Source organism: Sphaeramia orbicularis, chromosome 17 (assembly GCF_902148855.1).
Source record: "Sphaeramia orbicularis chromosome 17, fSphaOr1.1, whole genome shotgun sequence".
Classification (NCBI taxonomy): Eukaryota; Metazoa; Chordata; class Actinopteri; order Kurtiformes; family Apogonidae; genus Sphaeramia; species Sphaeramia orbicularis.
The window spans coordinates 29,897,189-29,923,673 of record NC_043973.1 but is presented as its reverse complement, the minus strand read 5'-3'; the positions used below and the strand labels follow the sequence as shown (position 1 = coordinate 29,923,673).

The 26,485-nt window shown below is 33.7% G+C and overlaps 1 protein-coding gene across 2 annotated transcripts in view; it reads left to right on the top strand.

The window, feature by feature from the left end:
* Window positions 1-26,485, top strand: part of adcyap1r1a (adenylate cyclase activating polypeptide 1a (pituitary) receptor type I) — a 56,409-nt gene that overhangs the window by 13,788 nt on the left and 16,136 nt on the right. For both annotated transcript variants that reach the window (XM_030161230.1, XM_030161229.1), the window contains exons 3-11: window positions 3,701-3,797; window positions 16,744-16,842; window positions 16,951-17,051; window positions 17,134-17,228; window positions 19,564-19,696; window positions 23,204-23,357; window positions 24,721-24,781; window positions 24,964-25,033; window positions 25,142-25,233. In XM_030161230.1, coding sequence (XP_030017090.1) covers window positions 3,701-3,797; window positions 16,744-16,842; window positions 16,951-17,051; window positions 17,134-17,228; window positions 19,564-19,696; window positions 23,204-23,357; window positions 24,721-24,781; window positions 24,964-25,033; window positions 25,142-25,233 — 902 coding nt within the window. The remainder of the gene's footprint in view (window positions 1-3,700; window positions 3,798-16,743; window positions 16,843-16,950; window positions 17,052-17,133; window positions 17,229-19,563; window positions 19,697-23,203; window positions 23,358-24,720; window positions 24,782-24,963; window positions 25,034-25,141; window positions 25,234-26,485) is intronic.

Sequence of the window (26,485 nt, the reverse complement as noted above, 5' to 3'; positions counted from 1 at the left end):
TGTCTGTTACTAAATGGTTTGTGTATTTGTAGATCCACTGTGATCTGTAAGTTATAATGTACATGTGTAAATGATAAACTGAGGCAGAATATTGTTAAAATTCCACTTATTTTTTCAGTTTGTTCATGTTATTCACATCTTTTGAAAGGATAGTTTGTAGATGTATACCTTTTCATAATGTAAATTTACTTTTTTTTTGTTCTAAAACATAGAGAAAAGTTTAGAGTTGACATTATTTCTATATTTTTATGTTATTATTTTACTGGTTCGGCCCACTGCAGATCAAATTTAGCTGAATGTGGTCCCTGAACTAAAAAGAGTTTGACAGCCCTGATCTAGACCCTGTTATTAAAACATGCAGGTGCACTAAATTGAGTCATCTGTGCTGTCTATTCGAATGTTGGTACACATATCCATACAACCAGAATTCAACTATTTACACCCACAAACACCCACACACACTCAATATATGTTACATAAAATGTCATATTTAATAAGTCAGAACAAGGCTGTGCTCAGTGAATGGATCAGACATAGGACCATCAGCTGTAACGCTGTGGTTGAATCGCTATGTGAGACTTTGCATCTCCAATTATTTTCTTGTATTTGTTTTCTTACACAGTTATTTTCAGTGTGGTTGGGTTTAGACTGGGGCTGCAGATAATGATTATCATCACTGTTGATTACTTCCTCTATGAATTAATTAATTGTTCAGTTGAAAATGGGGAAAAATTGTTTCCCAAAACCCAAGATTATTTCTTGAAATGTGCTGTTTTGTCAAAAAGCCATAGATATTCAGTTTATATGAAAGGGGAAATAAATAAACAAAGATGTTTGAACGACAGAATTATAATTTTTTGTCTGGAAAAAAAAAAATCCTCAGATTGATTATCAGTTATCAAAATACAAAGTCTGTCCAATAAAAACCCCCATACCAACAATTCAACCTTTAGCTTTGTTCTATATTCAAATCTATCCTTTAAAGCAGCAAAGGACTTTCATCACTATTTTTTTTTTCAAATCTGTATAACCCCAGTGATATTCTAATTATCACTAATCCATTAGTTTTTCACTTCTCTCACAATGAATGACTCTGAAAATGACTCCATCATAAACACATTCTGCATGTTTACAAAAAAACGAAACGTCCCTCAGGCCTTTTCAGAAATTTTTTCACGAAGTGCATTGTAATAATAATAATAATAATACATTTTATTTATAAGCGCCTTTCAAGACACCCAAGGACACTGTACAACAAGATAAAACAAAACAATCCATAAAATACAAAGAAATAAACAGATTAAAAAAAATAATTACTATATATAGAAATGAAGATGTACAATGGAGAGTACGGCTTATGGGGGGTAGGCTACTCTGAAAAGGTGAGTTTCGAGTCTGGATTTGAATTGTGGGAATGGGAATTCCCCGCAGCAGCAGTTTCGCTGTCTCTTGGTCAGTGCTGAACTTAAATGTGGCCTTTACCTCCATCCACCGACTGTACTCATTCTGTAGAACAACCCTGGTGGACTGTATAGATTTACGTTGGAACGATCTGGCTACATTTTCTTGCCGAATCTGTGGGAAACTGCTTCCACTTCCCTCAATGCACTTCGTGACAAAATTTCATACATAATTCATAATCATAACACAGTTACATAAATAATACGGCTAAAATTTACTTAGGGGGTCAAATAAGTGTCCATTTTTGTAAAAAAAAAAAAAAAGTTGTCATAAATGCATAGAACTGTGTTGAAATAATGCTAATCCATTTGTGCACAGACTACTGATATTATTTGACAGTGGAAGCTCTATTTTCAGAAATATTGGATTTGGAATAGCACGTGTATGTGAAAACTTTTGCTGGTGGACGGACGTGACATTACCCATGATGCTCTGGTCAGTACCAGTACTTTATTAGGAATAAACTTATAGACTTACTATTGCTAATCCTCCTCTTATTCATAAATGTTAGTATTGTGGATCTAAAACAATAACAGCTGACACAAAAACACAAAATGTGGCAGTGGACGGATGTGACATGGTTGTTGTGGATCCCATCATACTGATGCTCTGCAGCCATGTCACCGTTTACACTAATGATCCCTGTGCAAAAACTAGGATCAGAATTATTTATTGTATAGTTTATCATCATACCAAAGAGTAAATAACAATATAGAATTGTTATTTCTTTATAAAAATGCTTATTATTAGAAAACTGTTGATTTAAAAAGTGACATGTGACATTCCTCATGTATGTATTGGCGTAACATAAGCAGGATGGATCAGCACCATACTCCAGATTGAACCTGTAAAAATAAAACATGTGATATGTAGGATAGAATCTTGTGAGAAAAATTGGGGAATGTCAAAGAATAGAATATTTGTTTTTCAGGTAAATTCAGTTCAAATATAATTTGGCCATTTGTGACATGAAAATATAGCATTAATTGTGCTGAAATTGGACATTTTTGAGCTGAAAACATAGTTCATATGAGCATCAGCATGTTGAACAGAACTGAAATCCTGTACATTTGCAGAACTTGCATTTACCAACACAAAGTTCCTTTGGGGATTCACTGAGATTGATTTCTGATGCACAAAGACATAAATAAGACCTCTAAGCTAATTTTAGCTGAATAATATATAAATATAATACTATAATATTATAACTTTATATACTATAACTATAGTTATAATACTATAACTATAATACTATAAATAATAGTATATAAATAATAAATGTATATGTTATGTATATGTTATCCATAATACATAATACATTCATTCATAATACAAATTGCCTCTGCCATCTTACACATACTAAGTGTAAATACTCCATTACATAACCCCAGCTGCACATTGCATCTACCAGTTTGACTCAGTACATGTGGGTGTGGGTGGTAAACAGCTACTAATCTAAGACTTTATGTTGAATATTTAGTTTAACCACAGTGACACCACAATCCACTGAAAATAGATAATTAATATTTTGTATGTGTGTTTTGTTTTTGGTCTTTTTGGAGACCTTTTCAGGTATACATATATCATAGTTTCAAGTTAACAAGTTTCAGCATTTTTTATCATTACGTAATTATCTTGGGTGTTACCAGCATGACGCAGCAATGTTGTCAGATACAATTAATTTTTTATGGATTGCCCTTTACGGTGGACATTTTTTAAATAAAACTGTGAAAATCGTATCCTCTACGGAGGCTATAATATATAATGAAGTACTGTATTGTGGTACCATCAATATGTCACAGTGTATCAAGTATCATATCATGAATTACTCTGTGAGTCTCACCCCTCTGCTTAATGGGCTCTTCTGAACATTTTAACTTCTTTCAGCTCCTTGTTTTGGTTTTATAGCCCTGAATGTACTTCAGTTCAGTTACTAGAGTGTCATTTCAAGCAGCAGGAGGCAGCTGTTTCAGCAAAACGCAGAGAGACAAACTGTATAGAGCCTGCCAGCAAATAGACAGACTTAGCATCTCGTAAAAAGAATAATGGAGTCAGATATTTACATCTAGAATCGCAGTAATAAAAGGACAGAAGGTATCGGATGTATTGTATATTTGGTGCTTCGTGTTATCAAAAAGACAACTCCAGTAATACAGCAAACATGAAAACGTGTGTCTGTAGACTCATCTGTCATCGAATGTGTCACTGACTGTTTATTCTAATGTGTGTTTTTTTCCAGGTGGCCTCAGAGTCCGAACACTGTATAATCAAACGCGAACATGAGAAATGCATGGAGAGGATAGCACAGCACAACCCCAGTGATGACCTTGAATTAGGTATGTGAGAATGTGTCCAAGTATAGACAGTCACGCCTGCTGGGGTGTGTCCTTGTATCATTCTGTGGGCAACTCTACAGTTTTTATGGCTCTGCTGCCCTTAAACCAGTGTTTTTCAACCTTGGGGTCGGGACCCCACGTGAAATTTATAGTAACTGATTGAGAAAACCAGAGAAAACGCCTATGTAAAGAAAGCTTTTAGGTCAAATATTTGGGTGTATTTTTAATTTATTACAATTTTTATTTTCTATACCTAATAGTTGGAACCAATATTCACTTTTAAAGTCTTTGAAAAGGTTCATTAAGCATCTTTGTGTTATTTATACAATAAATTATATACATTTTTCAAATCGGATTTTTTTTATTTTTTGTGTGTTTTTTGGCCTTTTGTGTTGATATAGTAGGTTAAAGTGAAAAAATAATAGGCAGATGATATAGATGAAGTTGTGCTGAAAAAGAAGATACCAAACATGGGTATAGTAAACACGTCTGTATATAGTATATAAAGACAAAATCAAAAGAACTCAAAAACAGGCAAAATAGGCTCAGACCCCCTAACAATTTTGGTGGTGATCGGGGTGGGGGGGCCCCCGGGGGGGCCCATTTCCAACAAACCCTGAAAATTTCATCAAAATCTGTCCATAACTTTTTGAGTTATGTTGCACACTAACGGACAGACAGACAGACAGACAGACAGACAAACAAACAAACCCTGGCAAAAACATAACCTCCTTGGCGTGGGGGGGCCCACGGGGGGGCCACTGACCAGCCTTGGCGGAGGTCTGCGCTCTCCGAGTGCTTCTAGTTGTTCATGTTTTTCCACATTTTTTTAAAGGATGTAAAAATTTTGATAATATAATTTTAATTTTTCACTTTAAAACATAGAAATTAGACATACAAATTTTGGAATTGATATTATTTTTGTATTATTGTGTTATTATTTTAATCATCCGGCCCACTGCAGGTCATATTGGGTTGTATGTGGCCCCTGAACTAACATGAGTTTGACACCCCTGGTCTATACTTTTCATTAGGAATCTCAGAAAACATAAGATTTTTGACCTTTCATGGATGGAAACAAATCCTGTATCTGTCACATCTTAGAAGAGTTTGTAAAAGATGCTAAATTTAATGAAAAGAAGCTACTGTATATTGTCTCCGAAGACTAATATGTGCCTGCAGTGTCACAGTTGGTTTCACATTCTTTCCACATCCTACTCAAAAAAAAAAAAAAACAGAAAAAAAGAGCAGGAAGCTTGTTATATGATTCCTGGAAACGATCATTGTATTGTGTATGGTCTGTGATTTTCATTAGGACCTCCTGCTGTTTGAAACTTACCAAACACACTGCAGTTCCCAGACTGCACTGTGAGTCACAGCCTGCTGACAGATACTAACTCCTAGGAAAAAAAAGGAAAAAAAAAAGCATAAAAGATTTAGAGAGTAAGATAACAAGTTTAGAGAGAAGAGGAGATGTAAGTTCGGCTCGTTTTTCATCTGTGGATTTTAAAGGTCGGCCTTGCAGTCTTTGTGTTTCCAGATCCTGGATGTGGGCTGATCATATTTTAGAACCTTATGTTAAAACCGTTTTATAAAGTGAATTAGGTATGTAGGTTATATATGCATATGCACATTCGGAAGTTTATTCTTTTTAGTGCTTATAGCTGTGGTTTCCAATCTTTTTTTAGCTCGTGACTCCATTTTAACATCATAAATTTCTGGCGACCCCAGACATTCAAAACATAGATTTTTTTTGCTAAAATTAATTGTTTTTGATCATGTAATAGTTTGCTATACTGTGTTGCAAATAGATGTTAATTTTAGATAACGTTTAAACCAGGGGTGTGTCAAACTCATTTTAGTTCAGGTGCCACATTCAGCTAAATTAGATCTGAAGTGGGTCGAACCAGTAAAATAATAACAGTGAAAAAAATAAAATTATATTACGATCAGGTTTACATCTGCAAAGTTTCCTTAAAAATCTTAATAACATGAACAACTTGAATTGACATAAGAAAAACAAGTGCAATTTTAACATTTTAACAATATTCTGCTTTTTTTTTTATCAGTTTATCATTTACACATGTGCTTTACAATCACACAAAACATTTAATAACAGGCAGAATGTTGGTAAAATTGCATTGACTTTTCTTAAGACATTTCCAGTTGTTCATTTTTGTTCAGGTTATTCACATTTTTGTGAAAGAATAGTTTGGAAATATAAACATTTTCATGTAATTTTACTTTTATACACCAAAAAAAAAAACAAAGAAAATTTGGGGTTGTCATTACTTATAGGTAGGGATGTAACGATATGAAATTTCATATCACGGTTATTGTGACCACCATTATCACGGTTATCATTATTATCGTGGTATTATTGAAATGTGGTCAAAATGTTCAAAAAGTACTAATACACAACAACAACAAAACAAACAAATAAAATAATAGGTACAATGTACTTTCTGTTGCAGAAACATTCAAATATTAACATGTAAACATCAAACATACAAATGTGCATTAAAGATATGTATTTATGTGTATTTTTGCACATATTTTGTCGACTTTAGTATGTTTTTAGTGTATTTTTGCATATTTTTTGTATACTTTAGTGTATTTTTGCATATTTTTTGTATACTTCAGTATGTTTTTAGTGTATTTTTGCATATTTTTTGTATACTTAAGCGTATTTTTACTAATTTTTAGTATACTTTAGTATGTTTTTAGTGTATTTTTGCATATTTTTTTGTATACTTTAGTGTATTTTTGCATATTTTTTGTATACTTTAGTATGTTTTTAGTGTATTTTTGCTCATTTTTACTATACTTTAGTGTATTTTTGCATATTTTTTGTATACTTCAGTATGTTTTTAGTGTATTTTTGCATATTTTTTGTATACTTAAGCGTATTTTTACTAATTTTTAGTATACTTTAGTATGTTTTTAGTGTATTTTTGCATATTTTTTTGTATACTTTAGTGTATTTTTGCATATTTTTTGTATACTTTAGTATGTTTTTAGTGTATTTTTGCTCATTTTTACTATACTTTAGTATGTTTTTACTGTATTTTTACATATTTTTTGTATACTTTTGTGTATTTTTGCTTTTTTTGTATACTTTAGTATTTTTAGTGTATTTTTGCATATTTTTGTATACTTTAGTGTATTTTTGCATATTTTTTGTATATTTTAGTATGTTTTTAGTGTATTTTTGCATATTTTTTGTATATTTCAGTGTATTTTTGCATATTTTTAGTGTAGTTTAGTATATTTTTAGTGTATTTTTGCATATTTTTGTATACTTTAGTCTATTTTTAGTGTAATGGTGTGAGAAACGTTTGTATTTGTCATTATATCTAGTTTATTCTGTTCTTATTTGACTGATTCTGATCCACTTTAGCTCATACTGGTCTAAATGTGGAACCTGAACGAACATGAGTCTAAAACAGTGAATGCCAAACATACAAATGTGCATTAAAGATAGCACCTTATAGCCATTGTTGGACCTTTTTCCATATCAAGTTTGTGCTCAAAGTGTGGTAATCAAACACAGTTATCATGATAATTAGAATTTAAATACTAACCTAATACTAGCCTTCAGGAATTTTACCGCGGTTTGTCGTTACACCAGTAATCGTTACATCCCACTTATAGGTTATTATGATCATATTTTACTGGTTCTGACCCACTTGAAATCTAATTGGACTGTATGTGTCTGTATGTGGAACCTGAATTAAAATGATTTTGACACCATTTATTGTTAATATCTTCAGGGTAATTTTTGCATTTCACAAATTCATCCCGCAGGCCGGATTGGACCCTTTGGTGGGCCGGATTTGGTCCCCGGGCCGTATGTTTGACACCTGTAATTTAGTCTATGTAATGTATATTATTATGGATGGAGGCAGTAAATCCAGGTGTAGATTACTGCACAAAGGTAGAATTTTATTTTCCTTGGTCAGGATATGTACAGTCAGTCCAGCTTGGATTTACAAGGCTGACAATTAACACTGAACAAACAAGAACTCAAACTATGAATTATGAAAGAGCTGCAGCATCTGAAACTGACCACAATGAACATTTGACAGATAAACAGAACCACAGTGTTTCAGTTTCAGCTTCACAGTTTGTCATGTTTTTTTATGTATTGTAATTGTCTATATCAACTCACCATCTATTTTTTTTATTAGTAAGGTTTTTACTTTTATTTTTATCAATTACTAGAAATTTCAGGCGACCCCATTTGAATTCCAGGCGACCCCGTGTAGGGTCCGAACCCCAAGGTTGAAAACCACTGGCTTATAGTCACGCGTTCGCCTGCTTCAACCTTTAATGAATGCTTATCTCCTCCCGTCCCTTTAAAAGAAACCTTCCTGTGTGTCTGCTGACAGAAAAATCACTGGCGAGGAAATAAAAGTGCCTGATTTGCACAAACCTGACTTCCGGAGAAGAGGAAGGACAAAAAAAAAAAAAAGTTCAGGGAAATAGGAGAAAATAAATAATGTTCAAGAATCACAGTTAGTTCTGCTTTAGATTAATCACACACATTTTCTCTTTCCCGAGTCATCAGGACCAATTTTTTAAGGCATATTTCATGATGTATTTGTTATTATATTTTAATTGGAGTGCTGTGGCCTCAGGTTTATCTGCAGGCCGTGTGAAATTGCTACATGATTTGCTGTCTGCTGTTGTAATCACTATCCAGCTAAATTTAACCCGTGTTATGAAAAAGTAGTATTAAAATGACCAGCACAGTGTTGATAATTTCAGGGCTAAATCAGTCACGCCACATATGAATCAATGTAATTAAAAGGAATTATACTGGTAGATCATCAGAGTGTCTTAATTTTTTTTATATTTGTGCAGAAAAACCACAGGATTACGTCAAATCCTTATCATTAACCCTTTCATGCATAGTGGTTGCTACAGTGGACAGCTATTCAAAGCTGTTATCTTATATATTCATGGATTTTATCGTTTTAGTTCCATATCAGACAAAAAAGCAGGCGTACCATTGCTGTAACTTGCTGTTCTTGATAAACCTGATCTGCTGTAACTTGTTTGAGTGTAAGTCAGTTCCTTGTTATTGTTATTAGATTGTAATTAACTTTTTTTTTTTTAACAAAAAGGTTTTTTTTTGTTGCATATTATCTCCATAAAGTGAGTAATAACTAATATTAGAGTATGTTAAAATGTGACAAAACACCAGATTAGCAGCATTAGAAAAATATTTCATAGTTTTCGCACAGTGTATCAGTAAATACATGTTTCTTTGCTTCAAAAATTAAATGCATGGTGTCCAGCTGAGTGAATATTTTTGCAACTCCATGAAAAATAGGTTCGTAAAAAATTTTCAATCGCATTGTTTTTTTTCAGGCCTAAAGAGGAATAAAAACACTTAGGAAAAATATCTTGATTAGGGTCAAAAAACAGTATTCAAAATCTCTCTGATGGGACATTTTAGAGACAATTTGACCCACATTTCTATTTTTAAATTCATTTTTGCTTTAGTTGAACCATAAGGGATTATCCAAAACAAGGAGCTACTTTATATTGAAATAAATGTTGGAATGGCAATCAATTAAAGTTCGCTCTCTGACTGAACATTACTGTGTTTTGACCCATTAAGGTTCTCATAATTCATGCATGAAAGTTAAAATGTGACAAAACATCAAATTAGCAGCATTAAAAAAATTTATTTCATAGTTTTCACACAATATATTAGTAAATACATGTTTCTTTGCTTTAAAAATTTAACTCATGGTGTCCAACTGAGTGGATATTTTTGCAATTCCATGAAAAATAGGTTCATAAAAAAAAGTCAGTCGGTATTTTTTTCATGCCTGAAGAGGAATAAAAACACTCAGGAAAAAATCTTGATTAAGGTTCACATAATTCATGCATGAAAGGGTTAAAAGAGCACGGTTATCCGTTGTTTTCTTTACGGTTTGTTTTAATAAAAATGATGAGTGGGAGTCTGTCAGGGTGTGGTAATACATAAGAAATCAGCTCTGAACTTCTGATCAGTATTCTACGACAGTTCCACCCCATGACTCATATTTAATAAAAAAAAAGAAAAAAAAAAAGAAATCCAGTCTCCCGGTCCAGATTTAATGAGAAAAATCCATGCCCATCCTCCAGCAGTTGTGTTTATTTGCTGTTGTTGCTGGATGTGTGTCTGTATATGCGCTGTGTGTGGATGCTGTATCTTCGCGGCCCACTGGAGATTGACTATACTGTGGGATCTGGTGTGAGATAGCCAGTGATGCAGACAGAGTGCTTTATTAAGCCGGTTACCTCTGTAGCTCAGTGCGGCTCATTTGGTTCTGATTTGCCCTTTAAAAGGTAATTGGCTTCGTGTCCGGCTCACCAGACAGAACCAAAACAGATTAGCGGGCCAGGCCGAAGAGAGAATGGTCTAAAAACATGCACACACATGTCCAAGAAATATCAACGCATATATGAACCTGTGCACAAATGCATGCAAGTGAACAGCGTCTGCTTCTTTATCATGATAAAATCAGTCTAGCGTGAATCTGGAGAGGTGGAGGGGAGGGGGCGGAGACAAAAGAAGAAATAACAATAGAGAAATCACAGCTGGACATTCAGGATTTGAGCGAGAGCCATGTCATTTTTCATTCATTTAATTTCATTTGTTTATTTCGAGCATTTACAGAATACATGCAAATTCAAAATTCCAGAAAAAATAAATAAAAATCATCTATACTCGAATAGGAGTGGGAAGAAGAAAAACTTATTTAATCCCACCCCCATTCTCATCATCAAATAACGTAACATAACATTTTAACCCTTTCATGCACAGTGGTCACTCCAGTGGACAGTTCTTCTCCTGCTGTTCTCTTGTATATTCATGGCTTTTGTTGTTTTAGTTCCATATCAGCCAACACAGTGGACATTTATGCACCATCCTATAATAATACACTGACATTCAAACCATTACTGTAACTTTGCTGTTCTTCTCCTAAACAATTTTTTTTTTTTTTTTTATATTTTCTTCATGAAATGAGTAATAACTAGTATTAGAGTATGATAAAAATGTGAGAAAACATCAGATTAGCAGCATCAAAAATGTTTTTATTTCATAGTTTTCACACAGTATATCACTTTCTGATATTGCGTTTTAAATACATATTCCTTTGCTTCAAAAATTAAACACATGGCGTCCAGATGAGTGGAAATTTTTGTAACTCCATGAAAAATAGGTTCTTCTTTCTTTCGAAGGTCTTTTTATTGATAACAAAACATGAATCAGAGATTCACTATACAGAAAGGAGATCTTTGATTTTCTAAACAACATCCACCCATGACACAACGCATAACCCTACCCAGACATGAACACATAACAAACAACCACTGAAAAAAAATTATGAGAAGACAGAATGAGAATTATAAAAAAAATATTAACAACCATGTTTAATCAGCATTAATAAGTGCAGTATAAAAGAACAATATATAAAAAAGACAATAGAAAAAAAAGAGCAGGCGAAAAGAAAATAAATAAATTAATAATAATAATAATAATAATAATAATAATAATAATAATAATAATAATAATAATAATAATACATTAAAATGTATTTATTACATGAAAAATAGGTTCATTAAAAAAAATGAATTGCATTGTTTTTCCATGCCTTAAGAGGAATAAAACCACTCAGGAAAAAAATCTTGACTAAGGTTCTCATAATTCGTGCATGAAAGGGTTAAATATTCACTCCTGTCCTTTGACTTCAAGCCAGAACAATGAACAAAATAGAACAAAATAGGCCTATACCAAATAAGAACAAACTCATTTGACAGTATTTACATTGCATAACCAAAATGTGTGTAAAAAAAAAATAGAAACAAAGTACATTCCTGGTGGTGTTACCACAGGCAGAGGTGGGTAGAGTAGCCAAAAATTTGACTCAAGTAGAAGTACTGTTATTTTAGAAACATATTACTCAAGTACAAGTAAAAAGTAGTCATCCAAATAATTACTCACGTAAAAGTAAAAAAGTATTAATGAAAAAAATACTCAAGTACTGAGTACTTCCTGAGTAACATCATATTTATTGTTCTTTTAAATTCAACAATTAATAAATGAAATGTTAAAATCAAATATTTAGAATATATATATATATATATATATATATATATATATATATATATATATATATATATATATATATATATATATGAACATTACAGCTAGTTACAAATATACCTCACAATAATCATTGTTGGTTCCATCACTTTAATATTTCTAGTCTGTTCTTACGGAGGCAGATACTGTGCATGTTTTTCTATTTACTTTTACGAGTTAGCCTAGATATCTTTATCTTAACATATTTTCCCCTTCTGTCGAATTTCTTTAACTCATGTGAGTCATGTGAGTTTTTGGTGGAAATCTTTCTAACAAAACAAAACAAATGGAAACAACTAAAACAAATGCATTAACAAATGACCAAAAAAAAAAGTAACAAGTAGAATGTGCACCATTGTAATGGAGTAGAAGTAGCGTTTCTTCTTCATAAATATACTCGAGTAAAAGTAAAAAGTATGTCATATTAAAAATACTCTTAAAAGTACAATTTACACTGAACAAAAATATAAATGCACGACTTTTGTTTTTGCTCCCATTTTTCATGAGCTGAACGCAAAGATCTAAAACTTTTTCTATGTACACAAAAGGCCTATTTCTCTCAAATATTGTTCATAAATTTGTCTAAATCTGTGTTAGTGAGCACTTCTCCTTTGTCCTTTGCTGAGATAATCCATCCACCTCACAGGTGTGGCATATCAAGATGCTGATTAGACAGCAGGATTATTGCACAGGTGTGACTTAGGCTGGCCACAATAAAAGGCCACTCTAAAATGTGCACTTTTACTGTATTGGGTGGTCCAGGGGGGTCAGAAAACCAGTCAGTATTTGATGTGACCACCATTTTCCTCGCACAGTCTTCTTCATGAATTCTCTGAAACACCTTTGGAGATGGCTTATGGCAGAGAAATGAAAATTCAATTCACAGGCAAAAGCTCTGGTGGAGATTCCTGAAGTCAGCATGCCAATTGCATATTCCCTCAAAACTTGTGACATCTGTGGTATTGTGCTGTGTGATAAAACTGCACATTTTAGAGTGGCCTTTTATTGTGGCCAGCCTAAGGCACACCTGTGCAAAAATCCTGCTGTCTAATCAGCATCTTGATATGCCACACCTGTGAGGTGGATGGATTATCTCAGCAAAGGAGAAGTGTTCACTAACACAAATTTAGACAGATTTGTGAACAATATTTGAGAGAAATAAACCTTGTGTGTACACAGAAAAAGTTTTAGATCTTTTAGTTCAGCTCATGAAAAATGGGAGCAAAAAGAAAAGTTGTGCATTTATATTTTTGTTCAGTATATGTAAAAAGTTACTTAAGTAAATGTAACGGAGTAAATGTAACGCGTTGCTACCCAACTCTGACCACAGGTAACAGTTAACCATCAACTTACATGATAATAATTACATACCAGCCATGGTAAAAACAAAAAAACTGCAATACCACAAGTGGTAAAGAACAGTAATAATTACAGACCAACAATGGTAAGAAAAAAACCCAAAAAAACTACAATAGCACAAATGGTAAAGGGCAGCACATACCAGCGATAGTAAGAACAATAGCAGATGGTAATGGACAACACAGACCAACTAGATAAGGAACAACAAGCACACAATAACATTTAAGACAGAGTATTTATGGAAGATCAGTTTTCAGACCCTCCATCTTTATACTGGGACCAGACCATATTTTTGTATAGCAGTTTAAGTCGGTGGATATTTTGGTTTTTTTGTTGCTGAGGAAGATGAATATGAAGACAGGAAAACAAAATAAAAAGCAAAGTATTCACCTCCTTCACTTAGATGTGACACATTTAGAGCCAGCTGTCAGGTTGAACTGCGTTATTATTCAGATGCACCGCAGTGATTTGCCAAACATTATAGCACTTATGTAATAAAATGAAATAAAGATGCATTTGCCTCTCTGGTCAACTAAATTAAAGCAGAGTATTAACATCCATCCACTGCTGATTCCCTGTGGCTTCTCACTATGGCCATTTAATTATTTTCCCATCTTTTAATCTCTATCTCAGTAGGAACAATAATATTATGTTTCTTTTGTCAGGGGTCAAATACAATACGTAATATTTCTTTATTAAAATGCATTTTATGGACAAAAGATATTGGGACACATCACATCTACAGATTATACGACTTCACATTCCAGCTGATGTGAAATATTATCGTCAATATTTATCATGATAAATGTCAAATCAATATTTCTTATAAGTTTACAAGCTGATTTTTCTTTCTGGGTGAGAGCAAAAGGAACCAGGCGATTACTGGCATTTTAAAATGATTATTAATGGTAAGAATATGACAAATGTTTCAGAAACCTAGAGGCTGAACATTTATATTTGTTAAAATAATGAAAATATGTCAACATTGAGGAAAATTAAGCCAAACTGTGAAGCATTTTTTTTAAAATGTTTTTTAGCTGACAGTGTAAACAAATGTAAGCCTATGAATGTTATTGCAATATAAAATTATATTACTAGCCAATGTTGGAAATTAAACAACTGAATCCAATGCATTTTAATGCTTTTTTCTATAAAGTGTATCTTAAAGCGACCAGGCCTTGACAACATTTTTCAGATTCAGACAAATTTTTAATAATTGCAATAGTCTGTTTTGTTTTTCCGAGTATTGTCATTATATGTTTTGCTAAAGTTAACCCATAAAGACCCAAACAGCCACTGACGACCAAAAGCATCTACTGATCTAAAATGTTTAATATGTGTTGATCCATTAATCTTATCAATACATGTAAATAACTGTTGTAAAATGCAGTTTGTCATCTTTTCATGGTCATCAGATATGACCCATTTGGATGTTCAGTGGCTCCGTAGTTACCATGGAAACACTGCCATCTTCTACAACATTGATTCACCAGTAAAACCCATGGAGTCTGGCAAATGACTTTTGATGTAGATGCTTGTTTTATGTTTAGTTAATGATATATTTTTCTAAAAAGTCACTTTTCCTTCAGTTTTCTCTGTTTTTGTTATAATAACCCTCAACTTTAATTGGAGCTTTTTATGATCGTCTACATCAGTGAATTAAATATAGGAAAATACCTGATTTTCACTGGGAAAAAAAAAAAAGCAAAATACAGAGGATAATATCAGTATAAATGGTGATAAATCGCTTAAAAAAGGTTAAAATAGAGAGAAAAAAACATTTGGGAATTAATACAAAACTAGCACTAGGTCTTTATGGGTCAAATTATTTTGCAAATGTTTCATTAAAATTATTATTATTATTATTATTTTTTTTTTTTTTTTTAAAGGGCTCAGCTGTCTGTACCGATAAGGCAGCAGCCGACACCAACTGTACTCCAACTGTTTCATTAGAATTCAATACCAAAACATGAAATGATGTCACTATGGACTGATTCAGACTGATTTCCATTCAAACAACAACTCCCATGGACCCATTCTACTTCATAACATCACCTATTTCTATGTTTTTGTATCAGAAATCACATACTGTTTACATTAAACTACCTGTGTTAAACAGTAAAAGCGTCACAATGGGGGTCTAGGGGGTTAGGATTTGGAGCTCTTACAGCTGCTTCCAGGGTTCCATTCCTGGTCAGGACACACACTTAAAGGGCAGCTGGAGAAACTGTAGGCAGATGTACGCTTTAGCAAGGCACTAAACCCCCTCATTTGCTCCTGACCTGACCACCTAATATGTGTTCAGCTAGTGATGGATCAAAAGAAGAGGGTCAGTTTTGGTATATGTTATGTGTAAAATATCTTTATTTATCTTTATTCCTCTGCATTTGTCAAAAAATAAATAACCCAGTGGTGCCAAGCACAACAAACACCACCCTTCGCACGTATTGTAGCTTATTTTGGCATCGATCCAGCTGATATCATCACGTTTATGCATGTGCTGATGTCATCATGTCAGTTGCCTCTATATATTTGTCAAGTTTGATGCAAATTGAAACAAAATTGCTGTTTTTGTAGACATTTGAAATTTTGCCCATTATAAGTAAATGGGAGAAAATTTAAAAAAAAAAAAAAAATCATGAAAGATATGAACTTTGACCTACTTTTGCCAAAATGTAACCACATCTATTCTGGGTCACTGGCAATCTATAAACAAAATTTGGTATGAATTCAACCAATAGTTTTGCTGCTACAGACATGTGAAATTTCCTCCATTATAAGTAAATGGGGGAGAAAAAGAAATATTTTAAAAATTCATAAAAATTTTAACATTGACCTACTGTTCCCAAAATATAATGATATCTATTATGGGTCACTGACAACTTATAAAACCAATTTGGTATTAATTCAACTAATAGTTTTGCTGTTAGAGTGTTAACAAACAAACAAACCGAACCAAAAACAATACCCCTTGCCTCCCCTTCAGGGGTCGGGATAATAAAAACAAATAAACATTCTTCTTTGTCATTATATATATTAAAAAAAAACAAAAAAAACAACTGTGAATGAGCTGCTTATAAAACTGAACTGCAGATGTTTTTTAATGGACTATTTTCAGGCAAGAATTAAAGGAAAAAGGAGTAAATAATATACCAGTAACAAAACTATTTAGTGTTAATACAGGCTGACTTATACTCATCTAAGTGTTAAAATGATCAGTTAATAGTTTTTAGTACTTCCAGCTAATAAAATCTGATGGTGACTTCCTCTTTCTTATTAATAGTTTTTATCTGAGTGTCATAAATGACTCATACCAGTTCACTTATGTCATATTCATTTAATTAAGTTCATTTCAGTTTAATTAGCGTCTGTTATTTACCTCAGGGATAGAAGTACAAAATGCTGTAGATTTACACTGATCACTTGTCCTCTGTCCTTTAGCGTGTCCCTGGTTGTGGGACAACCTGACCTGCTGGCAGGCGGCCAGTATCGGCGAGGTGGTGGTGGTCAACTGCCCTGAGCTCATGGGCCCTGAAGAGGGTGAGTGGAGCGAGGAGATTAGCCGTGTCTCATTTAAATGATGAAATCTCTGAAAAGCAGTTCAACTCGGTTCTGATTTTTTTTTTTTTTTTTTTTAATACCTTGTAGAGCCGGGGAAGGTCAGCCGAAACTGTACCGAGGACGGCTGGTCGGAGCCTTTTCCTCACTACCTCGAAGTCTGCTTCTTCTACGACAACACCACCGAACCTGTACAACCTTGTTTACCTAATCTAAAGTTTAAATCACATTGTCACAGACACACACCACTAAGCCTCCTGTCTTCAACTCTAGGTCATATTCAAGGCGGTCAAGGCCCTGTACACCGTCGGCTACAGCACGTCACTGGTGTCGCTGACCACAGCCATGGTCATCCTGTGTAGATTCAGGTGAGAATTACCATTTATCCTCCTAAAGATAGCTCCCAAAAACTGAGGCATGATATTAGAAGTGTATTTGTTTCACTTTATTTACTAAGAAAAACCTTGAGACGTGTTGTAAGGCATGATAAACACACTGTTGTCTGAGTTCAAAGTCAAAGAGTGTTGCATTTTCCCAAAAGAAAAACAATATAAACTAACTAGGCATTAAAAATTGGTAATAAAATCCACATTCCTTTTACAAATTTATTGAAACAAATGATGCATGCAATCTCTTTTACAAGGGAGACCTGGCCAAAGTAGCAGCCATACAAAGTCCAAAAAACATAAAACACATACGTGATACACAATGAACAATAAAACACAATAACAACTATTCAACCATAATGGCATCAAGAAAAATAGGACCAATGGCCCTGTAGCTTACCGGCCAAATTAAAAGCTTTGGGAAATGTATCCAGATGCCATTTATTATCACCCAGTTCTGTGTATTTATTATATTACAGAAATAGCCCATGTTTTGGTCATATTCCAATCAGATCTGTAAAAAATTCTAATTCCAACTTGATATCATTGATACTGATTTATTGGATCAATTCATTTCCTATCTCTTATAATGGGAAAATTTTTCAAAGTCACACCAAATCCAGAATCAGATCCAGATCGAAATAATTTCAATACCTTGTGCTGACATCATCATACAGAAGCTGTATACCAAGTTTGAAGTCAATCAGAACTGGAGTTTCAGAGAAAAAGACGATTGAAAATTTTTCCCCATAGGAGCCCATGTTAAATTTTCCGTAAGTTCCCGGATCCAGAAGAAGATCCTGATCAGCATGTGGACATTATGTTTTGGTCATCCCCCTATCAGGGCTGGACTGGAGAAATTTACACTGGATATCATTTATATTTACTGAGTTATTGCATCCATCCACTTCCTATCTCTTATAATGGGGACATTTTTCAAAGTTGCACCAAATCCAGAATCAGATCCGGATCCAAATAATTTCTCTAACTTTTGTTGACATCATCATAAAGAAGCTGTATACCAAGTTTGAAGTCAATCGGAATTGCAGTTTCGGAGAAGAAGACGATTGAAATTTTTGTAACGGACGACAGACGACTACAACGACAGACACAGAACTGGGTGATAATAAATGGCATTTGGATACATTTCCAAAAGCTTTTAATTTGGCCGGTAAGCTACAGGGCCATTGGTCCTATTTTTCATTATGGTATGGTGTGTGCTGCTTTACCTCTTGGCTAGGTCGCCCTTGTAAAAGAGATCTCGATCCCAGTGGGATTTTATAGTTAAATAAAGGTTAAATAAAATATATAAGAAGAATCAAGTTGCTTTAAGCCGACACATGCCCTCAAACTGAAGATGAAACAATAATAATAAGAAAAGTGGCAATCTAAGGAGTGGGTAAACCACAGATACACCATTTACACTCATTTAACCAACACTTGGGCAGAAACGGACTGAATCGTTAGTAATTTTTTTTAAAAAAGAATAAGAATCTCCCCATTTAATAGACACACATCATTCTGTACAGTTTTACAGCGAACACAGTCTGAAACAAGGTTCTAATCGTTTTGGATTTTTCATTATAGTTTAGTTCTATTTAGTTTTGATTCAGTTAGTTTTAATTAGTTTTTAGAGCAGGTTTGCTAGTTTTTATTAGTGTTCATTTTTTTCTAAATGCTTAGTTTTAGTATTAATTTTAGTTTTATTGTATCTTTTATCTTCTTCACCGTCGTATTCAAATAAATCCCAGACAGGACTCTGCTGCTTTCTCCCAACTTTAGTCTCCATGTTTCCAGGTAGAGTGGGGACGAGAAGACGACTGGAAACCACAAGTGAACACAAGTGACGGACTGTCAAGTGTTATATGGTGCCGCTAGATAAAATTGCTAGAGTGAAATAAATCGCTTTTGTATCAATCCGACGTTGACAAAGATGAAAACGAAGGGAATTTTATCCATAATTTTTATCCGTTTTAGTTAGTTTTGTAAACACACAATACAGTTTCAGTTAGTTATCATTTTTTTCTTTTAATTATAGTTTTTATTTATTTCAGTTAACGAAAATGTTTTTACAATTCTAGTTTTCGTCATTTCGTTAGTTTTCGTTAACGATAATAACCTTGGTCTGAAATATTCTTGCTTCTTATGTATCTTAAAATAAGTGACTATAAAACACTAGACAACTGAGTTGGAAATTACCAAATGATGAGAAGTAAAATGTATTATGTTTTATCCTAAAAATAGTGATATATTTATGTCAAAGTATGAGTCATTGTCACTTATGTTTATACAGTATATTTTTTTCTCTCATCTGCAGGAAACTTCACTGCACCAGAAATTTCATCCACATGAATCTGTTTGTGTCCTTCATCCTGAGGGCCATTTCTGTCTTCATCAAAGACGGCGTACTGTACGCTCAGGAGGACAGCGACCACTGCTTCGTCCACACAGTTAGTAGAAACACCTTCCTCACATACCGTTACTGCACCGCAGGAAAACATTTGTTAATCATTTCCACGGAAAGAAGAACAGCTACAGCCTTATTAAGACTTTCACTGAAGCTGAGATGGTAATTTTCTGTACAAAGCGAAACGCGTCTGTAAAACCTGATGAGGTCCTGTTGTGTTTGAGATCTACACCGAGGTTCACGGACGGAGCACATGGACTCCTGCTTCTCCCTCAGTCTCTCCTGTTTGATATGCACCTTTGAAGGAACTTCAATCACATGCAAATTTTTACAAAAAGCAAACACGCTATTAGATGACTAATACTCCCTGATTACAAATGCAGAACAAGCTCTTAGCCTTTGTCTGGTAACAACACATTGCTCACTGTTGTTAAGGAGCCATGATAAATAAACCTAATTAGGTACGCTAATGGCTTCAGCAAGGCCAGTGGAAATCTTCTACTAGAGTCCCATTAACATATCAATGGTTATTTTGGCCTTTTTTTTAAACGGCCTTTCTGCTTCAGTGTGGCGTTGTGGTACCGGAAATCCGATCAGTGCCGTAGTTGGATGACCCATAACCAATGTGGACTCTTTAATTAACATGACGTTATTAGATTATAGTCCATGAGGGTGGGTCATCTTCCAAAAGTGAAATTTTAGACCTAGTTTAAATACTCACCCTAGGCCACACTTTTAAGGTCATTTCTCTGTCATGACCAGAAATGGTATATGAGAATTTTCATAGTGCATTGAAGGGGTTATTCTGTTTACTTTAAAATATTAAAAAATTACCCAAAAATCATTACAGTATTCAGAATCAAGGATTTTGATGTCATGCCAAAGATGTCAATATATTGTACAGCAAAGATCCCGTATAAGGTAAATTTATTGACAGCTGCAGTGAATGTATATGACCACTAGAGGGAGTAGTGAGTCATGGTGTTGAAAATTAACAGCAAAGCAAAGTTGAGCATGAGATCCATTAACCCTATAACACCAGTATGTATCATATTTGATGCATGAGTTTTGAAGCCCTCTACATGATCAGTGATATTTTTTTACTTGAAAAACCTAATGTATACAATTAGATACATGCAATACATGGATAATCCACCAGGGGGAGGAATTCAGTCACTAGAGGCCTTTCCAGTGACACTACAAGACTGTTATTAATGAGGAAGGAGGAAGAACTTTACCAATTTTATAATAATAATAATAATAAATAATAATGGATTGGATTTATATAGCGCTTTTCTAGACACCCAAAGTGCTTTACATTATTAACCCATTATTCATTCGCTCTCACATTCACACTCTGGTGGTGGTAAACTATATTTGTAGCCACAGCTGCCCTGGGAATGAATTATCAATTTGTTAGACATGTTTGTGTTATATTACGTTTTTGTTTGTTAAAAAATAAAAATATTTGAGCATTGAGACCTGATGTATCAAATATGATAAAAAATTGAAACTCATGCATGGAAATTGATATTTGAAATAAAATATTTTTTGGTTGTTCAGAAGGAACAATAAAAGCTCCAGTTTCAAAGAACTGGACTTTTCTGTCAATGATTTAATGGTTCAGGCTTTACAGGGTCAGTAAAGAAGGTTTGAAAGAAAATAAGCTATAAGCATTGCAGGCGTTTTCACAACTGGACGCAGCTCTAAGTAAAACAATTAACTTTGAGGCCGAAATCGCTGCATTTCTTTTCCAGGGGTGAGTTTGATTGTGAGGTTTATGAAGGTATAAAGTTATTAAATTATGTTAAGTTCACTGTTTGTTGAGTCATGGTTCAGACTTAGGCGTGACAGTTCTGACCTTGTTTGGACAATTCCAAACTGACCTTTACTGCAGCTACTGACAACACAAACCACAGAAAATGGAGGTGGGTTGTGGTTTTTACTGTGGCTGCTTTTTGTCTAAACACAGAGTAACCACAGAGCTAAGACTATAAGACAACTGCATCATTTTAACTGAGTTTAAGTTTGAAGATGAAAACTTGATGATACTACAGGGTGTCCCATAAGTCTCCATACATAGGAAAAATAAACGTTTCTTGACATAAACCATTTTTATTTATATAATATGCTCTATATGACTGCCATTTTGTCGGGAACACATTTCAATGCATGTCTGCTGAAGAACTATAAAGAAGAAATATAAAGAAATACATGTTAGAACCATATATGCATGGAATGTATTATGTCTCCTATGTATGGAGACTTATGGAACACCCTGTATAATACAGATGAATGTAGATAATGAGCTTCATCATTTATTCAGTGAGTCATACAGTCTATGAAGATGTACAGTTGACTCATTGGTGGTTTTGGTTGTTATAAGTGCATTATTATTATTATTATTATTATTATTATTATTATTATTATTATTATTATTATTATTATTGTTATTATTATTATTATTATTATTATTATTATTATTATTATTATTATTATTATTATTATTATTATGGTACATGAGTTGACCCCTGTTGTTGAGAATTTGGAATATTAATACTACACATAACCCCTTTAACCATGTCAGACGTCAGAATATTAGTTTCACGGTGCCTTATTCTTATTTTTATTGTTGTTCTTTAGCTTTAGACATAAAATGCAGTCAAACTGTACTTATTAAACAATATAAATGGGATAAATATGCGTATGTTTGTGTTGGTAGTTTCATCACCCAGCTACATCATTTTGTCATTATTTGAGATAAACAAATGTAGTCGGTATGCCAACACGTCAATATGGTCAACATTTACACTGCAAAAAATCTAAATCTTACAAAGTATATTTTTTCATTTCTAGTCAAAATAAGTGTGATAGCTTGTCAGTGAGACATTAGAACTTATTTTTAGACAATAGATCTTGAAAATCTTATTTCAAGAAAGAGATCATTTTCACTTGTTCCACTCGCAGATTTTTTTGCTTGAATTAAGTAAAACAAACCTTGAATTAAGCAAAAAAAAAATCTGCCAATTAAACAAGTGAAAATTGTCTTGGTAAGATTTCTTGAAATAAGATTCTCAAGATCTTTTGTCTAAAAATAAGTTCCTATACCTCACTGAAAAGTTACTCTTTATGTGATTATGTGTGATGAGATATTTTGACTAGAAATGAGAAAAATACACTTGGTAATATTTGTATTTTTTCCAGTGTATGCTACTCTACACACTGAAGGGTACAGTCCTAGACATGACCCTTTCACCCTAGTAACTACAGTCTCTTTACTCTTTGTTTTACACAAATAAGGCCATTTGTCAACCTGACATTTACTGTCTTGACCTTTTCAAAGAGCCTGAGCAGCAAGCATAGATTTGCTGTTTTAGCAGATTAAAAATACTTTATTTACATTAACAGGTTAAGTGTTCTCCAAAAAAAAAACAGAAGTAGAGCTGACACTGATAATCTAATATTCAAAAACTCTTTTGTAGATGATTTCTGCAGATGTAACAGATCCTTTGCTGCAGTGTTGTAATCTTCAATGTGTTTCCTTGTGCAGGTGGCTTGTAAAGCAGTGATGGTTTTCTTCCATTACTGTGTGATGTCCAACTATTTCTGGCTGTTTATTGAGGGTCTGTACCTCTTCACGCTGCTGGTAGAGACTTTCTTCCCCGAGAGACGTTATTTCTACTGGTACACCATTGTAGGATGGGGTGAGCAGCTGTTATTAAGTTATTATCATTACAACTGGAAATCTGGTTTCCTTCTATTACGGCATATGATTTATTTATTACATCATTTGCATTTCCTGTTTTTTTTTTTTTTTTTTGTGCTTCAAATTTTGAAATTTCCCCACAGTGGGATAAATACAGTCATATCTTACATTAACCCATAAAGACCCAAACAACCACTGGCAACCAAAATCATCTCCCGATATAAAATTTATATTAAATTCTAATGCATTAATCCTATCAATCCATTTAAATAATTGGTATAAAATACAGTTATTCATCTTTTCATGGTCATCAGATATGATCCATTTGGACGTTCAGAGGCTCCGTAGTTACCGTGGAAACACCATCTTCTACAACATTGATTCACCAGTAAAACCCATGGGGTTGGATCAATGACAGTGGATGTACACACTGGGTTTATGTTCAATTAATGAGAGATTTTGTTGAAAAAGTCAAGTTTTTGTTATTTTTCTCTGTTCTTGATATTATGACAGTTAACTTTAATCTGAGCATTTATGAACATCTACATGATCAGTAAATTAAATATGGGAAAATACCTGATTTTTATTGAGAAAATGCAAAATACAGATGATAATATTATAATAAATGATCATAAATCACTTAAGAAAGGTTAGATAGAGAGAAAAATTCATTTGGGAACTGACACAAAAGTAGCACTGGGTCTTTATGGGTTAAATTATATATATTTTTTAAATTTAGAAATATGTAGAAAATTTATAGTATCATTTTTATAGTATCATTTTGCACTTTTGCACTGGTGTGTTGCATATTGCTGCTGTTAAATTTCCCCATGGTGGGATCAGTAAAGTCTTATCTTATCTTATCTTATCTTATCTTATCTTATCTTATCTTATCTTATCTTATCTTATCTTATTATTATTGCTACTTCACCAGCTTTCCTTGTATCTGATATTACTACACATAAAGAGCAGAGCTGCACAATTAAATCATTTCATAAATGCAATGTCAATTTAATTCTATAATTGCAAAAGGGTGCAGTTGAAAGGTCCAGTATATGTGGTGTCATTTGTAAAATATACAGAATGAAAGTTAATACAGTTGTTTTTACCAAAGTTTGATTGTTTGAGTTAAAATGCAATCATGTCCACTATTAACACAATATAACTCCTTCCCTAAATCGTGCAGCCCTCCTACATACATATATAAATAAGAAGCAGATGCTCTGTTTTTCCATTTCCCCAAATCATCAAATCATCCCAAGCTTAATGACAAAAATCTGAAATTAGCTGCGTCTTTGACAGATTTCCATGATCACATCTGTTCTGCTGCATTGAATGAATAATGACTGCTGTTATTACAGGAACTCCCACCATTTGTGTCACCGTCTGGGCCGTACTGAGGCTCCACTTTCATGACATTGGGTGAGTCCTGACGCCCTTTTCGCCTTAAAAGTCGAAAAAATAAAATGCAAGCCCTACGTTCATTTGGTGCTGGAATAGAAAATACAGTGATGAAGTGAACGTTGTTGTGTAAGTAGTGAGGTGTGAACAGAAGGTAAAGGTGGGTGTTCTTACTGAAGCATGCTGGTCTTTTCCTCTTCCAGATGTTGGGATACAAATGAGAACACTGCCCTCTGGTGGGTGATTAAAGGACCGGTCGTGGCTTCAATCATGGTACGACTGATGCTCATATTATGGTCGTTCAGTCTCTCATCTCATCTGTGTTTATTTTGATAAACAGTCAGTCAATGCCTTCTTAATACATATTTTGTTCCCCCTCAGATCAATTTCGTCCTCTTCATTGGTATCATCATTATTCTGGTCCAGAAACTGCAGTCCCCTGATATCGGAGGAAATGAATCAAGCATTTACCTGTAAGTTAAAGTCATCCTATTCACTAACACCATAATGTGTCAGATGTCTTCAGAAACATCCAACCTTTGTAAAGATGCTTAAAAAAAAGTCAATATTTCAGGTTTAAAATACACATGTGATTCAGTTTTGCTTAAAGGATAAGTCTGTAAATATTCTATAGTTTTAACTGTGAGCAAATTCCATAAAAAGGCTAAAACCAACAATCAAATAAATGGATCCCTCATACGTAGTTTACTGTTTGTCACTTAGCAGCAACCATTCAAGAACTATAAAAAAAAAAACAGATCTACAAGCAGAACCATTGCATTATGTGACCAATGTAAAGGATTATTGAAGTCTCATGTATTTACACTTTCCCTCTAGTGTCAGTAACTGCTTGTGTATGCCAATACTGAAAATAGTCTCCTACAAATACACTTGACTTCAGGGTAACACAAGCTAAAAAAAAATACATAAATGGCTTTGTGAGAGGGAACCAAAATCAGGGGGAAAATGGCAGAAATTAAAAATAAACACTCTCCTCAGCTTTCTGTAAAAATGTGAATACAAATGAAATGGTGCTGAAAATCCACAAAATAGAGCAGTGGAGTCATGTCTGACTGAATCCAAACCGCCTTCAGTAATTACAGCTGTGAGTCATTATTAATATTAGTATTATAATAATTATGATTATATTAATCGACCGACCTGTCTAAAAACACCACTGAGCAACAAAACCTCTTATTGCATGGTAGATTTTCTGTAGTGTCCAGAGAAGATGCTGGAATTCTTATTTCTCACATTAAAAACAAGAGGCGAGAGCTGTGTTAAAGTTGTAATACCACCAACAGCCACTGGGGACACCAAAATGCCCTGACTACCTTAGACTTAATATGAGCGTGTCTCTAAAAATACCAAATCAATAAATGTTTTCCACCACTCATGGAGGTTCACTGATTTTACTTGAACTTTCTAAGAAGTGATCTAATGGTCCATCTCTGGGTAAGTAGAAGTCTGATGGCTACCACACCAGGCTTTCAGACTTTCAGAGACTTTTTTTTTTTTTTAAACCCATTTTTTTCCTGACTGATAGCTCAACTGTTCCACTTCCAAGACTGTAAAATGCCTTAGTTCCACAGTGCTTGATGAATTTTGTCAGTTAGCGTTTAGCATTAGCTCACCCATGACCTCTTGCAGATTCCAGCTCCAAAAAAACATGTCAATATCAAAATCACAAAATCTTGACCTCATGATGGCAGCTCAAAAACCAGA